This window comes from Primulina tabacum, chromosome 10, assembly GCF_025594145.1.
Source record: "Primulina tabacum isolate GXHZ01 chromosome 10, ASM2559414v2, whole genome shotgun sequence".
Taxonomy (NCBI): Eukaryota; Viridiplantae; Streptophyta; class Magnoliopsida; order Lamiales; family Gesneriaceae; genus Primulina; species Primulina tabacum.
This window is the reverse complement of record NC_134559.1, coordinates 4518051-4530141: the sequence shown is the minus strand read 5'-3', so window position 1 is coordinate 4530141 and position 12091 is coordinate 4518051. Positions and strand designations below refer to the sequence as shown.

Below are 12091 nucleotides of genomic sequence, written 5' to 3'. Positions count from 1 at the left end.
TCCGAAAATTTGATGAAGAATAATTTTTAGAGAATAGGAGAAAGTTAGAGTGATTGAAAGAGTTTGTGAGATCATATTTATAGGGTAAAAACTAGCCGTTTTGTTACCGTTTATAACCGTTGGTGTACAAAAAAGTAAATGTATGTATTTGTATAATTTTATGGTAATAATATGGTGTATATAATATTAGTCATGTTTAAATAATTATGTATATCATATCACATTATTATAATGATGTGTCATAAGTTATTTTGTTTAAAAATCTTATAGGCTTTTATACTTGTCGTATCCCTTACCGGGAGTGTGGGATGTCGTCTTGACATCCTCCCAGGATTTATAACAAGTTTTTGAAAAATTTATTTTTATTATTTCTAATAATAACATTATATTATATATTAAATATATACACAATAAATAAATAACAGTAAAATAAATATTATTACTTTTGTTACCTTTTTCTTCTGTTTGGAGCTTGGAAAAGTATGGAGGACTTTTAGAGCTTCGTGCTGATAACGTGTTGTGAAAAGTAAAAATTTATGGTAAAAAGTAAAAATCTCAAGCTCTCAAAATTTATCAAACTACACACTTTATTATATTTTTCTCTCTACTCAATTGTGAATTTCTTCACAAATGAGAGATCTATTTATAGAAAATCTTAACAAATAATCCAAAAATAAAATACATCATTACCTACATCATTACACACAAGTTTCTAATTTTACAACTCTTATTTTCAACATTCAAATATTCAACTATTACTTTTTCAACATTCAAATATTATTTTCAACAAAACCATAAACTTCCGTTTCAAATATTAGTATATGTTTTTATATTTCATAATATAATTACGGTTATAAAAGAATTGAGTTTGTTCGTGATCTTTTCGAGCCGGCTCGATAAATATTTGATTCGTATTAAAATTTGTCGAACTCGAACATGTACGCAATTTTTTTCGAATCGAACTCAAGCAAAAATTATTTTATTCAATAGTCCGCGAACTACTCGAAAGTTTTAATATTTTATTAATATAATTATACATTAAATATATATACATTTCGAGCTTTCGAATCTTACTATCCGAACAATATTTTGAATAGCCCACGAATAAGTTTGAAGATTTCGAGCCAAACTCAAACTTCAAACTTGAACTTTCTTTCGAATCGAACTTGAGCTAAAAAATTAAAAACTTTCAAGTTTCGAATTGAGCTCGAACTCGAATATACTTAATTCGAAATGAATTCGAGTTTTAACTTTTTACTAATGTAGTGCTAGATTCAGTTTGTTCATGATACATAAGAAATTCAATAATATTCATATCTTCCCTGGAAAAAATAATAATAATTCTTTTACGGCTATTCTTGTAACTACGAAAGGCTCATTTTTATCTACTAATAATTTATCTAAGTTTCGACTATGCCATGATTCTCTTTTAGATATATGTTAGTAAATATTGACGTTGATGATACGACGACAAGGGTTGGCTTATCATTCATCGTCTTCTTCGAGCGGTCATTGGTGGGTTCATGATCTTTGGCCTAGCCGTCTTCCAAGAGATATATTGGCCTAAAAAAATTTCATTTTGGTATATGCGTTTTTATTTGAGTTGGGAGAGAAGATTGTTACAATTGAACGACGAATTTAATATTTCGTCTCAAACTTGAGATCTTGATATTGTATAAACTAAATTTCATATCTCACGCGATAATGTGTGTTGCAAACAGATTCTCATTTATTAATTAGTTTGAAAATATTTTATCAGCCATTTTATGCATTGTCATAAGTAAAAAAAAAAGAAGAAGAAGAAGAAGCATGGAATAATATTTTTTTTTGTGGAAACTCGTATGAATCACTAAAATTTAATTCGAGAACTGTTTTTCTTTTTTAAAGATCAAATTTTGAAAATTTTTAATATTAAAAAAGATTGAAAGAGTCACTCCAGACAGAAAAGAATGCTCGATGATAACTTCGAATAATTAGCTATTCTTCTATTCCCAAAAAAAGGCGAAGGAATCCACTCGGAGAAGAGTTACAAAAAAAGTATGAATATTTCCCATTTTATTTAATTTATATCATAATTTATTAATAAAATGAATGATTCCAACATATACATGTGTATATACTAGTAACATGACACACGTTTTTGTGTTAAGTGTCTTTTCTATGAAATATTACAAATTATATTAAAATTTAGACGTATAGAGTTGATTTTTTCGGATGATTAATCTATTTGTTAGTTAATTATAATATTTTTCTGAGAACGGAAAAAAAGGAAAGCATAGCTTATGATTGTATCACAGGAGGGAAATTATAATTTTGATATAATAACTTTGCATCCTTCGTTTTAGTTTATGTTTCAGTCAATTTACGATATTAATTTGTATTTCATTTCAATTTTAGTCATTTTTCATCATAATGTAGCATGTTTCAACAATATTCAACACCACATCAGTGATTTTAGGTGCGGTGTTATCATTTAATGTTGTCACGTCATGATTTTCTTATACATTTTCAACAGTTTGGTGGAAAAAAATCGAAATTTAAAAAATTACAAATTAATGGTTAACTATGACAATAACGATAAAAATAAAAAAGAAATGAGAAAATGAAAGTTAGACGGCCAATTGTGTAATTTTACTATTTACAGGAGCGAAATTGGGAATAAAATTAGTTCAATCAGGGGCGGTTGAATAAGACAATCCCAGCCATCCACCTCTTCCTTATGTTCTCTCTGTGATCCCCTCCTAGAATTATTCAATAATCCAATCACTCAAAATTCGTAATTCCTAAATTCACTTGAGATTTCTCCACTCTTATATATATTCATAGGAAGAGAGAGGCAATCGAATCGAACCGCTGAAGATGGGGGAGCGGGGGAGAGGAGGATGCTGTCCGCCGATGGATCTGATGCGGTCCGAACCGATGCAGCTCGTCCAAATCATTATCCCCGTCGAATCGGCTAATCTCTCAATCTCGTACCTCGGAGATATCGGTCTTATACAATTCAAAGATGTTAGTACGACGACTTATGCTTTATATGTCTTTTGCTGGTGAAAATTTGATTTTATCTGCGCTTTTTTTTCGGTAATGTGATGTAGCTAGGTATTGCCATTGTTGATTGGGGGATTGATGTATGCTTGTGATTGATTCTGTTTGTGTTTATTAGTTAGTTTCTGAGGAAGATAGAGAAATACTGATTCTAGTACTTATTACTTCACAATCATTTTCCGATTTGCTCTTGATAGAATCTAGATTACGTTTAGACGAAAAACAGAGATGTTGAGACTATGGAATGTGGCTGTTATTGGATTTGGTTCTTTTGGTTTGCTTTGTTTGTTTGGTAGTATGCGGTTTCTTGAATCAATGTGCTGCAGGTAGGGTTTATTTTGAGCGATGTTGTGCTTCATTTTTGCATTTAGAAGTTAGGGATTTTAAATTGAAATTTTTTCTATGTACTGAATCTAGCCTTTCTATAAAAATTCCTCAGTAACCAGATATTTGCAGTTCTGTACAACCAATAACTTCAGCCATTTACTGTGGCAATGACATATCCAGACTCCGTGCAATTAAAATCATATCCTCTAGGCCTTCATACTTCATGGGTAAAGTGTCTTTTAAAACGGTCTAAAAACTATTTTTTGTGATAGTATTTCTCGAAGTTATAGTCTCAAATGGTTATCGATCGATGATGTGAAAATTGATACCTGTTTACACGCTATTTTATTTTAATGTGCTTGTTTTTTAATGTTTCTCCTGACTTATATGATTTATGTTTACTAAAAGAATGCTCCTAGATTATTACTGTAAACTTTAAATTTGTTGCCTTTTGAGTTTGTGTGCTGCTTCATCTTAATATGATGTAATTATTTTCTTCCTCGCAGCTGAATGTGGAAAAAAGTCCATTCCAACGAACATATGCCACCCAGGTAAATGTTTGTTATTAGAAGACAATTGTTTATTTATCAAGTTGCCATTTGGATGATTCTGGCAAAAATTTCATGGCAAATATATTTGGGTAGTGACAAGTCAACAAAGTGAGATTGGAGGTTGTGTTTGTGATGCCAGACTATGTTAATGCAGCAGTTAGAGTCTTATTTTTTCTCTTGCTTGATTATCCTCATAAATGCTCTTAAGTTAGTTATTTCATTAGAATGTCAGTTGGTTTTTGCTATATTCTTTTATATCATCATGTTCATTCTTGTATAGTCAAGCATACAACTTATCACCTGTTGGTTTTAAATATACGCATTCTGCAGCTGCATAAATTGCTTGAGCATTATATTTGTTTTCTTTTTTTTGTTTTCTGAAGATTAAAAGATGTGGAGAAATGGCACGAAAATTGAGATTTTTCCGTGACCAAATGTCAAAGACAGGGTTGTCATCTCAAGAAAGATCAATGACACAACCTGGTCTTAGTTTGGATGACCTTGAGGTATGTTTTACTTTTCGTATTTAACTCACTCTTAACTATCAAATGTATTTGACCCTGGCTCTTCGCTGATTTCAGGTTAAACTCGGGGACCTTGAGGCTGAGCTGGTTGAAATAAACGCAAATAGTGAAAAGTTGCAGCGATCCTATAACGAACTAGTAGAATACAGGCTCGTTCTCCAAAAGGCATGCCGTTTTTATTTCTCAGTGTTCATAGCATTTGTTGTAGATATCTAATTCCCACTTGAGTTATGCAGAGAAGTAGAAAATATTTGTAACAAAAAATAATGTGAATATTCTTCTTGTATCTCTTTTTTGGGAAGAGCCTAGAACCTAAAAAACCTCAAGATGATCATTTAACACAAAAGATTTATTCTTCCAGAACACTAGAAAAGTTTCACTTACATTATGACCAACAGCAGTGAGGAGAAAAAAAAGATATTGGTATTATTTATACAACCGACTTTTATGTTCCATTGCTTGACCCCCTTCACAATTCTCTCTGTATATGTTTCACTGAAGGAAGCCATCTATCGGTGCTAAGATTTGCTAGTTACTGTTTAATTAAACTTACAACACAGGTTATTAAAAAAACGTAGCAAAAAAATGTACAACTCGAGTTTATCAAATACTGCGTGATATTTGGGTAAACTTTAACAGATTGATTGAGTGTATTAGGAATTTTTTTTGGTGAATATATTATGTGCTGTAGCATGATTGGTTTAATTTTTAAATCAATTATACTTTACTGTAGATGTCACTTCGTGGAAAATTTGTTTGGTTAGCCATGTCATATCATCTATATTTAGTAATTATTATCATTATTATTCTTTTTTTTTGGAGAATGTAAACAAAAAGCATTACCAAATACTGCTGTGGATTTTGGCAGTAATGTGACATAAAGGATAGTCTTGTTCGTTGTGTATACATATAATGAGAGATGTTTCTTAAAGCAGTACGAGTAAGAAATTGATTTTTATTGCATGAAACAAAATATTTTGTGCAACTTCTATCCTTGATTACATCTGCATAATTAGAGAACCTTTGAAATATCTGCTTTTATTTTTGTTCACTGCATGCTTTTTCATTGTTGATTTTCTTTGATTGTTTTTGTCATGCGCCATTCTTTTTTCCTAGTTTTACTCCAGGTTTTGTTGCTGACCCATGTTGGCTATTGTAAATGCTGTTATATTTCCTTAGGCTGGTGAATTTTTTCACTCTGCGATGAGCAGTGCTGAAGCTCATCAAACAGAATACTCATCAAATCAAAGTGGTGAGGAGTCCTTGGAGACTCCGCTATTATCAGAGCAGGTACAAATTCGAACTTCGATATTTGATCCCGTTTAAGTTGGGGATTTCACTTTATTCAGATATGTCTTCCGTCATCAGGGAGTGACAGTTGATTCTACCAAGCAAGTTAAGTTAGGATTCATCACCGGACTTGTTCCCAGGGAAAAGTCAATGGCCTTTGAGAGGATTTTATTCCGTGCTACCAGGGGTAATGTGTTTCTGAAGCAGGCTGCAGTTGATGACACAGTCATTGATCCTGTATCCGGGGAGAAGGTTTACACAAACTATCTGGATTATTTTATGTAGTTTTATGACACACATTTACAGTCTGAATCATGCTTAGATACATTCTTTGTTCAGTCATTATGGTATTTAAAAAAAGGTTGATTACTCATGTTTAGCTCTTGACTGAGACCAAAAAGTTAATATGGAGAAAACTAATTTTTGGTTTTTATGACATAGGTTGAAAAAAATGTATTTGCTGTCTTTTTTTCTGGAGAAAGGGCAAAAAAGAAAATTCTCAAAATATGTGAAGCATTTGGAGCTAATAGATACTCGTTCAATGAGGACCTGGGCAAGCAAGCTCAAATGATTACGGAGGTATACAAGATACATTGGAGTTCATGTATTATTGATTTGTAATGGACCCAATTGTCATAAACCCGTCTCTTTTGTTTTCTGCTCATTCTTTTCTTTTCTAACATTTTTTTTAGTTTCCTGATTTTTGCAATTTGGATTAAATTTAACACTCCTCTAGTTGTCTCTTTTTCTCTTGATTGCCAGGCTGCTGTCCTTTTTTTTCTTTCCTATAGACTGAAAGTGGATTTGTTTCCTTCTCTCCTGTATATTCATTGCACTTAATTCCTTGGCTATTCCATTTTTCAATTATATTTTGGGTAGTACTTTGCATAATTTTCCCCTTATATTAAATGTTTATTGAGATCTTTTTTTCCCTTTTTCTCTTCTTTGATGGTCTCATATGAGATAATGAAATTGTACTCTTGTGTTACTTCTGCTTCCATTTCAGACCTCCGGTAGACTCTCAGAGTTGAAAACTACAATAGATGCAGGCCTGGTGCGTCGTGGAAACTTGCTGCAAATTATTGGAGAACAATTTGAGCAGTGGAACTTCTTGGTCTGTCAACCATGGTTTAACAAATTGCTTGTAGCTTTCTTAATTTTTGTGGGTTTTTTGCCAAAACAGCACTAAGCTGTGAATTATCAACCATGTACCAAAAGCCAGAGTGTTTTTGCATGTTTATGGTTGTTCCTCTTACTAACATTGATTGTATTTTAATGTCTTACGAATTTAATAAACTATTTTTCTAATGAAGGTGAGGAAGGAGAAATCCATTTATCATACTCTGAATATGCTCAGCATAGATGTCACCAAGAAATGTCTAGTGGCAGAAGGATGGAGTCCTGTTTTTGCCTCAAAACAGGTGACTACTATCCCACACATTTCTTTTTCCCCCTTTTTTTTATTTGTGTGATGGCAAGTATGGTAGCAGTTGTAGCTTTGAATCATGAGATTTCAAAGTGAAGTGCTATGTTTTAACAATATCGTTCATTCTGAAAGAGGATGTTTCTTATTTTCAGATTCACGATGCATTGCACCGGGCTACACATGACTCCAATTCACAGGTTGATGCTATTTTTCAAGTCTTGCAAACACGTGAAATGCCACCTACATATTTTCGAACAAACAAATTCACTACCGCTTACCAAGAGATTGTTGATGCATATGGGTGAGTTATTCTGTATAGTAAAGAGATTTAATGTGATGGTGTTGTAAACTGGTAGACACATTTAGGTTCATTCAAGTATAAGCTCTCTGTTTTGGAAATTGACTTGTGAAATAGCTAATCAAATGGTGATAACTGGCAAATGGGACTGCTAGCATTTGAACTTTGAAAAAACAGCAACATGGCTGTGACTATGCATTATGACTTTCTAGTGTAGGGAATCTTCATGTATTTTTTTGTCATAATATAGCTACCTGTTTCCATGATTAATAAATGAATATTCAACTACCTGAAAGTTCATGAAGCTAAGAATATGTTTCTGGCCCCTAGGGAATGTAATCAAGTTGCGTAAAAATTATGGACCTTATGCTGACATTATGACCTTCACAAATTTGATTGATGTACCTGAGAGAAGTTTCTAGAGGTTGGCTTTTTTTTGTTACATTTCCCATCCACTTCCATGTATTAGCAATATTACTCCACACCCCATTACCTTGACCTAATACTATGTCGTGTTTCTATATTAGTAGTTCATATGCAATGAGTTCAGCATTTTTTTAAGACGAACTATATTTTGCATGACATTTCATGCCTCTTAGTTTACTTGTTGCAGAGTTGCCAAGTATCAGGAAGCAAACCCTGGAGTTTTCACCATTGTCACATTTCCATTTCTTTTTGCTGTCATGTTTGGTGACTGGGGGCATGGCATATGCCTTCTACTTGCAACACTATTTCTTATTTTCAGAGAGAAAAAACTCTCTAGTCAGGTAATGGCATACTTTTTTGATATAGCTATCAATAGAATATTTGCAATTATGGTTTCTTAATCTCTTTCCATTATTAAAAATGACATCTTATAAAAATGTTTTTGGGACTCTAGAAACAAATTACCAAATAAAATCATAGATTATTTTGCAAGATGTTTTTGATTGTTTGCTCTGTTGACTAGTAACTCAGTTATCTCTATATGGAGGTTGTGGAGAATTCACTTGGTCCTTTAGTGTCCTCCTTTATTTTTCCTAAAATACTTGTTTAATTTTTTGGTTTATTTTTTTTTTCAAAGTTTGACAAATATTTACTCAATCAATGGTATACAACACATTAAAATTCAAATATTTAAAACTTTTAAAATGTGTAATGTGTTGCGTAGCACCAAGTTTGTGTGCAGTTGCTAGTAATTAGTATCAGCGATCGGATTTTTTAGGATTTTTTCCTTGTGTACAACTTTCTTGTACTTTTCTAGTCACTTGTTGGATCATTTGTCCTGTTCCTGGTCATAAAGTTGGGTCATCTTGTCCCAATTTATCATATCGAGCTCTGTTTATTTTCTTTTTGATTATTGTATTACGAAGTTATGTAAAACCATTTGAAACATTCGAAACCAAGTTTTGAATTTCCTATTCTATGGTTGCAGTATTGTTTTGCATAGATCTCGTCAATAGCGTCATAGGCATGCTTGGATGAATTGGATATCTTTTTTTGGAATTTAGAGGATTAGTTGAGCAATTTGAGCTAATGCAAGTCAAAATACTAGTTTAAGTATGGATTTTCATCGTGAGCTTGAAAATTTATGTTTCTTATATATGAATGTGAAATCAGTGACGTGATTTTATCAATCTCCATAAATGCAGAAACTTGGAGACATCATGGAAATGACCTTCGGTGGTCGATATGTCATTTTACTTATGGCACTTTTCTCAATTTACACTGGGTTGATCTATAATGAATTCTTTTCTGTGCCATTTGAATTATTTGCCCGTTCAGCATATGTGTGCCGCGATCCGGCTTGCAGGTATCTCACGATCTTGAATCTTTTGTTGATGTCGCAGCTCTGCTGGTATGTGAACTTTTTAAATCTTGTAGGGATTCTACTACTGTGGGCTTGATCAAAGAACGAGATACCTATCCGTTTGGGGTGGACCCTGCATGGCATGGTACACGCAGCGAGCTACCGTTTCTTAATTCATTGAAAATGAAAATGTCGATCCTACTTGGAGTTTCCCAGATGAACCTGGGAATAATATTGAGCTATTTTAATGCCAAATTCTTCAAGAGTAGCCTGAATACATGGTAAGTCGATGCAATTCAAAATATTTTTGCTGGTGCACATTTACTGATTAAATCTAGATAAATTTCATATAGAAGTGCTTTGTTGGTAAATTATTTGAATGAAAATTCATCGGAGATTCCTTATAGTGATTTACATCTTCCTGTCTACTATACTGACCCCGTGGTGTCGCAGGTTCCAATTTATTCCCCAAATGATATTCTTGAACAGTCTATTTGGCTATCTCTCTGTCCTAATCATCATTAAATGGTGCACTGGATCCCAAGCTGACCTATATCATGTTATGATATACATGTTTTTGAGTCCTACCGATGAGCTTGGTGAAAACCAGCTGTTCCCTGGTCAGAAGACAGTTCAGGTTGGGAATAATGGAAAATAAAATGTCTGTCTTTTGATTAATTTCATTTCATCACTTCAATCAAAGCTCTTAAATCTTCCTGGGGTTTGTATAATTTTTGGAACTTGTTTCATTCTTTGCGCATTCAGCTTGTTTTGTTACTTTTGGCACTTGTTTCTGTACCATGGATGCTGTTCCCAAAGCCGTTCCTGTTGAAGCGAGAACACAATGTATGCAAGTTTTTACTTTTTTTCTTTAGTTTATCCATTACAAATTTTTATCATAATATTCTAATATCTTGTTACATTATCCCGACATTTTTATTACAATATATTCAGAGGCACCATGGAGAGTCTTATGCACCCCTTCCAGGAACAGACGAGTCGTTGCAGTCAGAAGCAAATCACAATTCCCATGGTCATGAAGAGTTTGAATTCAGTGAAGTTTTTGTGCATCAGCTTATCCATACAATAGAATTTGTGCTTGGGGCAGTTTCAAATACGGCATCTTATCTTCGTTTATGGGCTCTTAGGTATCATTTTACTACACCCTATATTTGGCCTATACATGGTGAATGTTTGCTCCGCTTTGCATCTCTCTCGTCAGTATACATGTATAATTAAATATTGTAAGGATTTTTAGTTGAACTTATGAAATATAAGGAGAACTGCTATCAATTGCAAGATCCTAGTTCTTTTTCATATTTGAGTGTCGAGTTCATTATGCTAACAAACGTATTTTTTAATCTTTTCCTTTGTTTGGTGATGATCAGTCTTGCCCACTCTGAGTTGTCCAGTGTGTTCTACGAGAAGGTTCTTCTTCTTGCATGGGGGTGAGTTCATTTATTTCATTGAACTATTCATGTCTGCAGGTGTTCGTAAACTTGTGTCATACTTCTTTCATAAAATTTGAGCGGCAATCATTCAAACTATTTTTTGATGTCTTTTACTTGTGGACTATGTGGTTGACCCAAACAATGTTTAATCTGGTAGTTGATTAATGTCTAATATTTAGTGAATGACAAGAGACTTTTTATGGAAGTTCTGGTATTATAGACAAATGAATGATTATTTTTATCTCTAGCAAACGCAAGGACCTCTTATGATAGGCCTTATCTCGACTGATCATTCTTTTTTGGCAGATATAACAATGTAATTATCCTTATCGTTGGCTTAATCGTCTTCATATTCGCCACTGTTGGTGTGTTGTTAGTGATGGAAACACTTAGCGCCTTCCTCCATGCCTTGAGACTTCATTGGGTGGAGTTCCAAAATAAGTTCTATGAAGGAGATGGATACAAATTTTATCCATTCTCGTTTGCCTCACTCGATTATGAAGAAGAATGATACACTTCGAGACAAATTACTATTCAAATAATATTCGTTATATGTGCATGGGACCGGAGTCTATTGAAGGTAATGATTCTTTAAATTGTTGCCTGGGATTATGCGTGATTCTTTTCACGTTGAGTGTTCTGTTGGTCTTGTATCATTTGTCAGCTGAGTGTAATAAGCAGTCTTGTGAGGTCTGCATTGGATGACGTTTAAAGGTCACTCAGTTGTATTATTTATACAGATTGATAGGATATATCTTGCTGTTTATTCTATTTCAGGAAACGGGGAAAAAATAATGATGTATTTATCCCTTTACTGTTGAGATTTGTTTCCTCGTGATGTTATTTGCCTTTGAGAGCTGGTGTAAATTTTTGGGATTCTAAAGTTTTACTGTATCCCAACCAGTTGTGACGCCTGCCTGCATAGATTTTGTCCGGCGTAGCCTCGCTTGGGCTTCAGTTGAAGTTTCTGTTGTAAATTATGGATTATGAAGGTATTATTATGGGAACAACTCGATAAACTTACATTTTTTGGAGAAGAAAGGGATCTTTTTATAGCAGTCAAAGAAAGAGTTAGGCTTTGAGGTTTAGCGGGAAACGGGGCGGCAACTACAATTTTTAACCCTTCTCGTGTCTATTTTATTAGTGTAGTGTGGTGCTTGAATGTTTCGTACTTTCTACTTTCTTTTTTTTTTCCCCACATTTGGGGCTCCAATCGGCCTTGCAGGCTCGGTCTTTTTTCAATGGAAGTGTTTCTCTGTGCTACCCCTGTTTCTTGAAAATTGAGCATTTTTTCTCTTCGCATATGCATAAGATGTCTACTCCATCGAAAGAAGTACCAAATACCATCTTAAAATAATTTCTAAATATTTTCTCAAAATTAATGAGTTGG

At 33.4% G+C, this 12091-nt stretch overlaps 1 protein-coding gene across 1 annotated transcript; it reads left to right on the top strand.

The window, feature by feature from the left end:
* The first annotated feature begins 2700 nt into the window (after positions 1-2700).
* On the top strand, positions 2701-11555 carry LOC142505118 (V-type proton ATPase subunit a3-like). The gene is made up of 18 exons (XM_075617950.1): positions 2701-3009; positions 3879-3923; positions 4307-4429; positions 4505-4612; positions 5627-5737; positions 5816-5989; positions 6179-6316; positions 6744-6851; positions 7051-7158; positions 7316-7464; positions 8075-8228; positions 9093-9253; positions 9325-9531; positions 9704-9887; positions 10016-10096; positions 10205-10398; positions 10639-10698; positions 11008-11555. Exons 1-18 carry the CDS (start codon positions 2860-2862, stop codon positions 11210-11212), a joined length of 2460 nt encoding a protein of 819 aa, XP_075474065.1. The 5' UTR covers positions 2701-2859; the 3' UTR covers positions 11213-11555.
* The last annotated feature ends 536 nt before the right edge of the window (positions 11556-12091 follow it).